Raw genomic sequence first — 12,453 nt, 5'->3', positions numbered from 1 at the left:
CTGCATTTATAAACAGAGACGTACAACACAACAGCCAATAAACATTTCAAATCACCACAGCATTCCAGAAAAAGCAGAGTGACTGTGATAAAACTTCTCAGGAAAGAGGAGGAGTTTCATTGGAACACGAGGAAGTTTCTGTATTGGGTAAATCCAGGTCAGGTACCCTGAGGAACTAGGAGCAGATTTCACTTTGTCCTAGTGGCTCCAGTGGTCGATGTTTCCTTGTTTTCTCACTCGTCTAATTACACAGAGGCAGAAACCAAAAACTGGAAGGGTGCAGGAAGATGAGATACTTCACATTCTGAAACAGAGACAGTCCACGCCAGAGAGCAACAGCACTAAATTATCAAGTTTCAGCCTCCCTGTTAGAGCATTCCTCTTTGTCTCCAAAACAACCTATAATTACTTGCTCACTGTATCTGGTTTTATTGTCAAAATATCAGCTGGATGAGGCAGAGAGAGGGGTTGTGTGATTCCCAACAGCGCAATTCTGGTGGCCGCAGGGTTTTCTTTAAGGACAGAAACACATAAACAACCTATACTTCTGGTTTTTAAACAATACTAAGTAAAATCTGCGTGTTATCCTAAAAGAAAGAGTCTCAATTCAACCTCTCACGCTGAACCCTTCCCCCAGTCTACGCTACAGAACTGAAGCAGCAACTATGACAATCATAAAAGGTATTTAAAATATTTCATAGGTAAACAGTAGGTGGAACTACAACGCACAATGTCCGATGGCTCCTGTCTGAGAGCCATGTTTCACGGGTTTCTTTTATTTTACCATGCCAAAGAGAAACTATTACTTTTATAAAATTGAACCAAAAGGATCAAATAAAAAAGCCTCCCATAAAACTCTATTAAGAGGGGAGTGAAAAGGAACTAAGAAGCAGCCCTTTTTTCTCTTGGTGACACACCAAATCTTCAAACAATATTCAGAAATTCTGTTTATTTATTAGAGCAGCAAAACGAAATACAGCACCAGAAACATTCAGAAAGCCGTTTGTTCGAATCACTGCCTGTTTCCCTGCTCCTCCTCCAAAAATCCATCACCACTCCTCGCTCCTGCTGGCGTTTCCTTTCAGCACACAAAAGCTGAGCTGATACCATCTCCCGCTCCTCTCTCCAAGGAGCCAGAGATGTGGCATATTTTAAATGGTTCACTCTTCGGAACTGTGGACAAACGGAAGTTTTCACCACTTTTTTCCCTAACGCATTTAAGGTCTCTTCATGCACATCCCAGACTTTTCTCGCTGCTGCAGCACCAGTACACACAATGTGTGTAATAACCGAGAGGACGAGGTGCGGGATACAATGATCACAAGGATGCTCAGACTCAAGATATGGCATAAAGAAAGCCGGTTTCACACAGGCTACGAGCCGCTTGCCTCCCTACCGCACACAGCAACATTTTTCACTCCTCCCGTAGCCCTTGAAAGAGCTTTACTATAAACACTGCATTTTCACGCCGCGTCCCGTCCCGCAGCTGAAGCCCTGAGCTGCACAGATCGGGGCTGCTGTAAACCTGCGGGACTGGGGCAAAGCGAAGATCAAGCCGCTGTCCCGGCCAAACGCCGGGGCGCCTCGGAGCCCTGTGAGCCCCGCTGCCCGCACCGGGAGCGGGGCCGGGCGGTCCCCGCGCCGCGGCCCCGGAGCGGCGGTGCCGGTGCTCGGGGCTCGCTAGGGCCGGGGGGAGCGGAGCCAGAGGCCGGCGGGCGCGCTGACAGCCCGGTCTCTTACCGGACTCCCCGGGGAGCCGCCGGTTCCCTCTCGGTCCCGGGAGCCGCCGCCACAGCAACAGGAAACGCCCCCGTGTCCCGGAAGGAAAAATGGGAATGAGGGTGCGCCTGCGCGCCGCGGCACGGCCGGGCGGGGTGCCGGCCCCTCGGGGGCAGCGCGGCGACAGCCTGGGGCCGTGCCTTCCCCTCGGGGAGCGCGCACCGACACCCTCGGCCCGTGCCTTCCCCTCGGGGAGCGCGCACCCACACCCTCGGCCCGTGCCTTCCCCTCGGGGAGCGCACACCGACACCCTCAGCCCGTGTTTTCCTCTCGGGGAGGGCACACGAACACCCTCAATCCGTGTTTTCTTCCCAGGGAGGGCACACGGACACCCTCAGCCCGTGCCTTCCCCTCAGGGAGCGCACACGAACACCCTTAATTCCCCTTTACCTCTCAGGGAGGGCACATGAACACCCTTAATCCCCTTTTTCCTCTCATGGAGGGCACACAGACACCCTCAACCCGTGTTTTCCTCCCAGGGAGCGCACACGGACACCCTCAACCTGTGTTTTCCTCCCAGGGAGGGCACACGGACACCCTCAACCCGTGTTTTCCTCCCAGGGAGGGCACACGGACACCCTCAACCCGTGTTTTCCTCTGGGGATGATACATGGATACCCTCAACCCATGTTTTCCTCTCAAGGAGAGCACACAGACACCCTCAACCCGTATTTTCCTCTCAGGGAGGGCACACGGACACCTCAATCCCCATTTTCCTTTCAGAGAGGGCACATTTACACCCTTAATCCCTGTTTTCCTCTCAGGGAGGGCATACAGACACTCTTGACCCTGAACTTTTCCCTCAAGGAAGGCACTGGTCATCTGTATCCCACTCTTAGCCCTCCGGGAGGGCATGAGCATCCTTAGCCCACAAGCTTCTCTCAAGGAGGGCACACAGACATCTGTGTTTTCTCCTCAGGGATGCCATGAGCACTGCAGCCTGTGCCCTCTCTCCACAGAGAGCACACGGCCACCCTTAGCCTGCTCCTTCCCTCAGGCGCAGCACACGCAGCCCTGACCCACACTTTCCCCTCACGGAGGGCACATGGCCACCCTTAGCCTGTGTTTTCCTTCAGGAAGGATACAACTACCCACAGCCTCTGCCTTTCTTGAAGGAGATTGCTCCTCAGGGTGGAGCGGTGCCCACCACGCCATCCTTTGATCCCTTTGTTCCCCTCATGGAGACACAGCCATTCCAGCTGCTCCTGCCTCTCAGGGATGGCAGAGCCTCTCATAGCTCTTGCTTTCCCCTCAGGGAGGGCACACATCTCCCTTGACCCACCTTTTTCCCTCACAATCCTTCCAGCCCTGCGCTTTCCATCAGGGGAAGCAGAGCCACCCACAACCCTCATTTTCCTTCAGGGTGGGCACATGGCCACCCATAGCCTGCTCCTTTCTCCTGCAGGGAGGGCACAGGGCCCCGAGCACACGTCTCCCTCAGGAGATGCATGAGCATCCTCAGCCCATGCTTTATCCTCAGGGAGGGCCATGACCATCCATTGCCTGCTCTGTCCTCCTGCAGGGACGGCATGGCCTCCCATAGCACTTTCCCTCAGGAAGGGCATAGGGCCCCCACCTGCATGTCCCCCTCAGGGACATAATGAGCATCCTCAACCTGCACTTTCCCCTCAGGGAGGACACATGGCTGCCCAGAAACCATGACTTCTCTGAGGGAAGACACATGGCTCCCCCAACCTGAATATTCCCCTCAGGGAGGGCACATGGCCACCCTTAGCCCACACTTTCCCCTCAGGGAGAGCACAAAAACTCCTTCCAGACTAAAGAGGCCCCTAAGGGATGGGATGTGGCACCCCAGTGACACCTTCAGCATGGCACTTCATATGTGTTTGCACATCGCCTGGGACTTGAAATACATAATTTGTTATTAAAAGCCTGGTGGGATTTGCCATCCCAATGTCTGGAGTGTTTATGAACACCCTGCCAAGGCAAGGCTGCAGTGCCTGGAGGGTTGGCAGCTGCTGGCTTCCCTATCTGCCCCTCAACAGCCAGTGCCTGCCCAGGCCTTTGTCAGTGACCCCTGCACAGACAAATGATGAGAGGAAAGGGGAATTATCTTCCCTAGCAGGAGATCCATGCACTGACTCATAGAACCAAACTGCTTGCTGGAAAAACACCTTTCCCCTGACACCAATAAAGTAGCACAAGGCTGCTGGAATACTCTGTGCAGGCAGGAAAACTGGGAAGAGCTCACCACCCAACCTCCCCTCCCAATTTCACTCAGGATTTAAAATACGGATCAAAAGTTTGTCATATTTTAAATCACACATATCCTACTTGCCTGTTGAGCTTGAAAACACAACATACACAGTTACAAAACAAACTCTTCCCTCTCAAAATCCACCCTGCAACCTTCCCCATGCTGCTTTGAAAAAACCTGCCACTTTTTGGGCTGGAGATGTGATGAAATCCTGCCATGGAGCCAATGTGATCTCTGGTTTCCACACTGCCACCTATTTAATCGATTTTATTTTTATCTTCATCTCATAGTTGCAAGCTTTTCCAAAATGTTCCCTTTTGTGCTGCTTCTCTACAGGACTGAGTACACTGAAGTCCCAGTTGTTTACTGGGGCCTGTCACCAGTACAGAGAAATGATCATTACATAAAGCAGTTTGGGGGTAAACAGCTGGCTGTCACTTGGTGACTGATTAATCCTTAGGCACTTCAAACTTTGTGCTTTGCTGTAATATAAAAGTAAAACATTGCAGATTGCCCAACTGCAGCTGTCATGGAGAGAACGAGCTGTGCTTGTGCAGCCTCAGGGCATCACCACAAAATCAGTGCAAAATCTGGCACAGCAGCCAGCTCCAAGACTCTGTAGCTTAGAGCGAAGGTTTGCATTGCAAAGAAGAGAAGGGTACCAGCTGTCTAATCCTGTGTAATTCTGTAAGAGCAAAAGATTTCTTGCTGAATGTGTCTCAGGTTGATTACTGTCCTTATGCATTTGTCAGCTCACGTGTACAAGATCTTGAGGTTTTATCAGGGAATGGAAGGAGCAGCATTTGGAGATATTCCAGATCAAGGTACTACTGCCCCAGAAAGAAAAAGAAAGTGAAAAGAAGGAAAGGAGAAGCACTGAGAAGAGGATGTACTTTGGTTTCCTTTTCTAAGCCCTCTCGAGCTGGCTGAACCAGCTCTGTGTCAGGACACTCAGCTCAGTCAGTGTTTCCCCTGCAACCAGTGCTGCAGCTGCTTTCACATTTGCTTCAGATCCTGCTCCATTGGCTCAGAACCACCTTAACCCACAGCCTGACGCAGCCGCTCTGGTTTTGCCTCTGTTTATTTGGACTCCTGTCAGTCATAGTTTATTCCAAGTGGGACTCCCAGTCCATCTATCACTGTCATCATCTTACAGCAGCCAAACATCCTTTTCCCCCCCAAAACAGAAGATTTTTGGCAGCTGTGCCTCTCTACAGGAGTGCAAAGTTCCAGGTTGTCTGCTGCTTTTCAGATTTCTCGGGACTCTGTGTGGGCTGTGAACAGAAATTTCAGGATAGAAAATCAAGTAATTCCTCCTTATCATAAGCCAAAACTATCCTTCACCTATTAGCTCATTAGTGCTGTACTGGGAATCCAAAAGCAAAACACTGCAGGCACAAGTGCCGAGTGAAAGGTGAATTTCAGCCAAATTTTCAGGTCTAAATTGAAAGCTATACTAGTCTCTCCTTGGTCATGGGTGGAGGATGTCTGACAAACTGCAGAAATCTGTGTCCTCTCCCTTTCTCATTGTGAGAAAATAAATGGTTTTCCAAACCTCTTTCACAATGCACCTTAAATAAATCCTGGAGACCAGTTGTTAGAGCAACCAGTTAAGAGATCAGCCACTGCACTGAAGCAGCCAGCAAGGGTCAGCCTAGGACAGGTGGACAGTCCAGCACAGCCTGTATTGTTCAGGAAGATTCATTAAACTGAGCACCTTCTCTTAAAGAAGAGGAGTTTGTCTGAAGCCTGCCAAAATTTGGTTGCAGCTATAAGTTTCCTCGGAAGAGGATGGCCAATCTGACACCCCTGTGGGGGCCTGGGCTCTTTCTTTCCTATGAAGTAATAGAGATTGAGTCTCAACTAAAGATGTAGAAGTCCCACCTCTACCCCAGTGCTCAAGCTCAAGGGAAGCAATCTTCCTTCCATCTGTATTCCACAGCATATCCCTGGCTTGCCTCCATGGCACAGCCTCCTTGGAGAGCTCTCCTCCTGTCAGGGTTTCCCTGGGACTCATCTAATTCTCGTTGTATAAACTCTGAAAGCGTGTTTATAAGAGAGGATTAATTTAGGCACAGAACCTTCTCCACCCATGATAGCAAAGGCTCAAGAGGAGCTTTCTTATTTCCAGGTGAACAATAAACCTAGGGACTCACAGCTCATAGTTTACGTAACGGCTGAGTTTGGGTGGCCACTGTTGTCGAGATCCCCGTGTCTGCAATCATTCCTCTTTGTTTTTCATCTCTACCAGGCTCCTAACTGCACATCTGTGAGCTGCAGAGACTCTCCTGAATCTCTACTCTCAACACACAACACAGCCCTCTCTTCTGGGAGTCTCTGTGTCATGAGGAGTGAGAATAGATGGGAGGATTCAGTGGGAGAGAGAAACGAGTTACCATGTACCAGGCTATCCAAGCTGCCCAATTTCTTCACAGCTCACACACGTTTCTAGCAGAACAATGTTTTGTTGTTCTGACTTAAATGCAAAATTCCTCCTACTGTTCACACCTCTAACAGGAAGAGCTCTTGCTCCTCCACCTCATCACAGCCATGGAAGTCACCAGACCTTTTGTGCCTACTGGACAGTGAAAAGACCTCAGGCTTGCAATCATTCTCCCATCCTTCCTCCCCCTTCAGCTTATCCCTTGCTTTAACCACCATCTTTTCCTGCTTTCCACGAGCCCGTTTTGCCTTGGACCAGAGGTGGTGCTGCACTTAAAAATACCACGGAGGCAACAGCAGCAACAGCAGCACCTGACCAGCGATGGGCCCAGGGCTGGCCCGGGGCCAAGGCGTGGGGATGCTCCAATGTAAGTCCACGAGGAGAAAACAAGAGGCGCTGCCAAATATCCTCACATCCTGGCCGCCCACACTTCTGAAAAGTAGGCTTACTGCTCTGGCTTCCCAGTGGCCACGGAGCTTGCTGTCCCAGAGCTCTATCAAGGACCAGTCAGGAGCCCACACACTGCTCCAAGCTGCAGTAACGGGAGCTGCTGATAGCAACCACCAGCTCAGCAGCAGCTCGCAAAGGTTTCAGCCCAGCATCATCCAAATATAGGCACTCTCAGGCCATCAGCTGTCACAGCACTAGTCCCACCCCATCCCTCACCATAGACAGGCCATTAATTTTAATGGACATCTCAGAACCCTGCCCGATTGTTCAGCATCAGTTCAAGCCACTGCAAAGGGAATATTACAAAACAAGTTGTGCTGCTCTGCTGCCTGTGTTAGCCTGGGCAGCCAAAAGGAGATGTCACAGAGTCCCAAACACAAACCAGTGCCTCAGCCACCTCAGAGTTTTTCTCCTGAAAGTTCACAAGACAGAACACAGATTTGTTATGGAAAGGCTGGAAAACAAGGTGAAAGTTACCATAACTCATGTACAGTCCATGTGTATTTATGATGGACAAGTCACGCTGAGCCACACTCTCATTTCAACAGCCAACTCCAACTCCAGATCACAGATCTCCATAGGGCTGTCCAGAAGAGAATCACTCACACTAAATGCCCTCAGAGTTCCCAAGACCATACAGAGCATGGCCATGCTCATGGGTATCAAAGGCTGCCTGCATCCTCCCAGGGTAAGGTATTTTTGTAAAGCAGTATGCAGGACTGCAAACAGAGCCTCTGGCTGGGAGATTCCTTACACAGGAATGACAAGGCACAACTCTGCCTCCTTACATTAAATTTCTGTTTTCTCTAAATATCCGCAAAGCTCTTATTCAGCTCCCTGCTTCCTACTTTTTGCTGTGATGTCTGAAAAATGCTCACTAATAGCCAGCTCTGTGCCTCTTTTCAGTTTCCCTCCAGCTGCCCTGAAGGGAAAATATATTTCTCACCACACATGTCCAAGGGCAATCAGTCCCTTTATGCCCCAGAAAGGTTTTACTGACCTTAAGAGCCTCTGAGAGAGCAAGCATTGCTTGAGGGTACAGGGAGGAGAAAGAGAGCAATCCTTCTATTTCCAGAAATTTTTTTCTGCCCACAGACAAACCCTTGGGAATTAAAACATTCTTCAGTGCCCTGAGTACCTGTCCCAAAGAGGAAGGACAGGGTTTGTCAGCCAAAGCCATGCCACAGAGGATGAAGTGGGAGCACAGAGGCCCATGCATGCTGGCACTACTTAGAGCTGAAAAGCAGCAGTCTTACCCATGCACCTCCTGGGAGGCAACATTTGACTTTTTGTTAATTAATAAAATTTTGGATGCTCTAGAAATCCCCGTGCCCTTGCACAGGGCAGATGTTGAGTTGAGACATCACCGTGGCTGTGCAAAACAGCCTAAAAGATCCAGCTACACTCAGGCAGTTGGGACATTTGTTCAGGCAAAGCAGAACTTCATGATAAAAAAGAAATTAGTAAAAGAGAAGTTGACCTAGAACCCTCCTTGGGGGAAAGGGGCAGGAAATGGTCAAGTGGCCAAAGAAAATGAGGATAAATTATTGCCAGGCAGGATGCAGAGATGATTTAGGCTATTTAGAGAAACAACCAAGCCAGGCCAAGCAGAGTGGTGGGGTAGAGTCGAGCCAGGCAGAGAAGTGAAGCAATCCAGGGAGTGGTTTAGGCAGGAGAACAGCCTGGGCTGGAGGGCAGGCAGGGAGCGCAGGCCGGGGCAGAGCCAGGCAGTGACAGCCATACTCACTCAGGCACTGCAGACCACTTTTATTCCCAAGAGGTTTGGCACACAGTGAGCAGCTGGTGCAACTGGAGAAAACTCCTGGCATGAGCTGGTGCCCATTGATATCTTTACACCTCTCTTTTGTCTCCTTTGTCTCTTTCTCCTTCTCTCTCTCCTTGAGCTGCTCTTTGTTCTTACCCTGCAAGGAGAGAAGAACACAGCTCGGTCACAGGTCTTGCACTGCCCACACATTCCTTTCCCCCTTTCCTCACTGTACAAGTGGGCAGAGAGCTGGTGGGCAGCAGGTACAGTGGGATGGCAGTGCTTTTTTCAAATGCCTTCCCAAGGCTTGGGCCAGTCTCTCTAGTCTAAGTCCATTTGTGATAAAGGACAGGACACACTTGGCTGTCAGTCTGCAAGGCTCCTCCTGCCACAAAGAGTGATCCAGGCAGTCACCCAGCCTCTTCTTGCTGTGCACAACAGTGCCAAGGCAGCATAAGAGCATCCAGAACGTGCCCTGGAGCAGGGAGGGTTGGAATTCAGGGATCACTCAGTCCCACACACTACTACTACTTCAGGGGTCACAGTGCATCTGCTGACCAACATAGAGGCCTCAGCCATCCCAAAGCAATCCAGCTAACTGTTCCCTACAGTCAGATCCCCTTTTCTAGTTGAAGAATTTAACGATTCCTTCCACAAATTCAACATCTCTCTCTCACCTTATCCTTCTGCCAGGATCCAGTGACTCGGCTCCGCAGGGAACTCAAACGTCGCATCACCTTTGTGCCTTTCTCTGCTTTATCACTCTTCCCACTGTCCTCATTTCTGAAAGGAGACCAAAATATCTTTAAAAGGGGGATATTCACTAACCAAGCCCAGCTTAGGGAGATTACTGATGAAGTTCATTGAAGCATTACTTTAGAACCCCAAGTGTGAGCCTTCCATCTCTTGGAGGATCTGTTTTGGCATCAGCCATGTCACTTATTAATGAGACACTTGCAAATAAGGAGCTGAACTTTCAAAAGATGTGTGCAGTTTTTGTTCAGTGCCACACTCCTGGCTGAACCCCTGCAGATAGCAGTGTCCTGCACACAGGAGTAGTGGGGCAGTAGAGCTTAGATGGAGGGAACTTGAAATCAGTCTGTTCTCAGAATGCAAAGTGTGTGTCACCCACTGTCTCACTTACTCATTAGAGAGGAACTCAAACCAAGTGAGGTTCTGCTGGGAAGAATCGCTGCCTTCTTGCACACAAGCTCTCTGCTTCACCCTGGGCAAGGAAAAGGCATCAGACACAGCAAAGAGCACAAGAGCAGAACTTCTGGGTCAGCTGAAAGGCTCATTTTCTAGATGGGGCTGGTACATTTTTAGAGTTACTGAGAAGGCACATGAAATGCCCCTTCTCCTTGCAATTCTACCCTGGTTTCAGTGGAATAAATCAGTGATTCTGGTATCCTGGGGATTTGCCTCTCAAGGGACCAAATGTCCTTTTCCAGGTGTGTCTTAGGCAGATCTATGACCTCCCCACACATCTCTGTCCCAGACACACTTACCCATGGTAATGTTTCAGCTCCTGAAGTACCTTCTGGACAATTAACCTACCAAGGATGGAGCAGGAGAAAAGCACGGGATTAGAAAATATCCTTATACAGACATTTTGCACCCCACAGAGCCTCAGGTGCTGGTTTATGACGAACTGCTCAGCTGTGCCCCAGCACGGAGTGGGCTCTCCTTTGCTGTTGCATCCTCAGTAGCTCAGACACACTCAAAAATCTCCCTCATCTCAAACCAGCAGGATTGGCAATACCTACACGTGGTCTGGGGAAACGTGGTCCTTCTCCAGCATCTCCAGAGCAGGGGGTTCAACACCTGGAACACAAAATGCTCTCAGCAGGGATCCTGGTTCACTTCTGCAGAGCACCACCTTGCAATCTATGCAACTGGACCCTGTTAATCATGCTGGGCTCCCACTCAGTCCTGACTGGTGAGGAAGAAATGCCAGGAGCAGTTAGGGAAGGAGTTTCTGCTCTACATTTCTGTGAGGGAAGTGAAGGCTAGATCCCTTTTCTGTGTTACTCCTCCCCTCCCCAGTCTGTATATTTGCTGCTGAGAGTCCTGCTTGCAGTAGGGTAGGAGCTGGTACCACCCCAGAGCCCTTCCCCATGACAGCCAGCCTCCCCTCTGCTTCCAGGCTCTGAGATCACCACATTTTTCTCCGGGGCAATTCTCACAGGTGGGACTCAAGTAGGGAGTGACCAATGCACTGGCCACAGGGAGGTTATGTGGCTATGTGTCCCTGGGGATAGGCACATCTGAGCTGAGACTGTGCTGCCAGCCAGGGCCAGACACAGAACCAGCTTGGCTTAGTATTTCAGGAGCTCCTGGGACCACGTGGAAGGGAAAGCAGAGGCTGTCCACACTTCCAGAGGCTGCTCCAGGTTTTTTTCTTCTTAATCGCACCTTGAACCCATTTAATGGCATAAAGTCTATACCAACCTTCCACAGCTGAAAGAGAAGTGTTGAAACTGTGAGGTATCTGAGGGTAGGCAACGGTCTCACAGGCTGATGGGACAGACTTGGACCTCAGTCTCTTCCCATTGCTGACACATTTCTGGAGAAGTAAAAAGTCACAGAAATCTTTGGTGCTTTGTGCACCAAAGGCGACTCCATCATGGCTGATCCCTCACCCTTTCCCTCCTGTTTTGGCAGAGTTTTGATGCAGGAGAACATTAGGCCCAGCTGTTTGTTGGCTTCAGGAAGGCTGGAGCAAGAGACATTCATGCCTGAAACCTTCTTAGGCACTTCTCACTTTTACTGGACATGCAGCACCGTGATGCAATTGTCCTTTTAATATTAATTTAATCTAAAGGTATTCCCCAGAGCAAAGCAGTGTTGAAGGGGTGTCTGAGTGTGGTGTGTGACACTGCTGTCTTCAACTACCTGATAGAGGATTAGAGAGGAGATAGGGCCAGACTCTTCTTAGAGCTGCAGTGACCGGACAAGAGGTAACAGGCACAAGGAAAGGGAAATTCCAGCTAAATATATGGCAAAAGAGGGCTGTAGGACAGACAGCTCCCAGAGCCTTTATCCCATAAGATGGGGCAGTTTATCTGAAAACGCCCATCCTTGCTGAGAATCCTGCAGACCTCCTGGTTCCACACTGGCATTGAAGGAGTCCAGCCTGCAGCTGACACCTGTGTATACTGCTTTTCTGCACCCTCAGCTTGGCCTGCTGCCCCCGTGCCGAGCCCTCCACACTCACCACCTCCTGCAAGCCGGGGCTGGCCACGAGGTCTGGGCACAGCGGCTCTATCTCCACTTTGATCACTGTGCCACCCCGGCTGCTGCTCCAGGCTCCCCGTTCTCCTCTGGGCAGCTGAAGAGACACATGAGGCTGGAGGCAGGACTGGCTCCTCTTCTCCACATCGTCCTGCTCTGGGTCACTGCCCAGCTCTGTGACATCCAGGCTGAACCTAATCAAGGGGCAGGAAGAAGCCTCAGAGCAGATCTGAGCAGACCTGACACGCTGTGCATGGCACAGCCCCTGCAATGTTCCTGGCTGGGTGGTCCTAACAACCTCATGCAACTGGGATGAGGAGGCACCCCACAGCAGGCACGAGGGAAAGGAAATGACAGGAAGTGTCAGCCTGGACACCAAGTCCTGAGCCTGCTAAAAACAGCTTTTCTGGCTGCGACCAGTGAGTCCCCAGCTCCCTGGTCCCTCGGGATGTTTAGTGCTGGATGGCTCACACTGATCTCTTAGCAACCCCTGAGACTGTGCAGCCACCCTGGCAGCAGCCTGTCCTGCCTGCCCCAGAGCTGCTGCCCTGTCAGCTGCCATCC

General features: G+C 50.7%; 1 protein-coding gene across 3 annotated transcripts in view; it reads right to left on the bottom strand.

Moving 5' to 3' along the window:
* ARHGEF18 (Rho/Rac guanine nucleotide exchange factor 18) overlaps positions 1-12,453 on the bottom strand; it is a 50,984-nt gene that overhangs the window by 29,383 nt on the left and 9,148 nt on the right. For all 3 annotated transcript variants that reach the window (XM_085562505.1, XM_085562504.1, XM_077788791.2), the window contains exons 4-10: positions 11,873-12,083; positions 11,107-11,221; positions 10,422-10,479; positions 10,164-10,208; positions 9,800-9,880; positions 9,333-9,438; positions 8,638-8,812 (exon numbers count right to left, since the gene is read on the bottom strand). In XM_085562505.1, the coding sequence (XP_085418631.1) occupies positions 8,638-8,812; positions 9,333-9,438; positions 9,800-9,880; positions 10,164-10,208; positions 10,422-10,479; positions 11,107-11,221; positions 11,873-12,083 (791 nt within the window). The remainder of the gene's footprint in view (positions 1-8,637; positions 8,813-9,332; positions 9,439-9,799; positions 9,881-10,163; positions 10,209-10,421; positions 10,480-11,106; positions 11,222-11,872; positions 12,084-12,453) is intronic.

This window comes from Lonchura striata, chromosome 28, assembly GCF_050655825.1.
Source record: "Lonchura striata isolate lonStrDom1 chromosome 28, ASM5065582v1, whole genome shotgun sequence".
Classification (NCBI taxonomy): Eukaryota; Metazoa; Chordata; class Aves; order Passeriformes; family Estrildidae; genus Lonchura; species Lonchura striata.
This window is presented reverse-complemented; position numbering and strand designations above follow the sequence as displayed.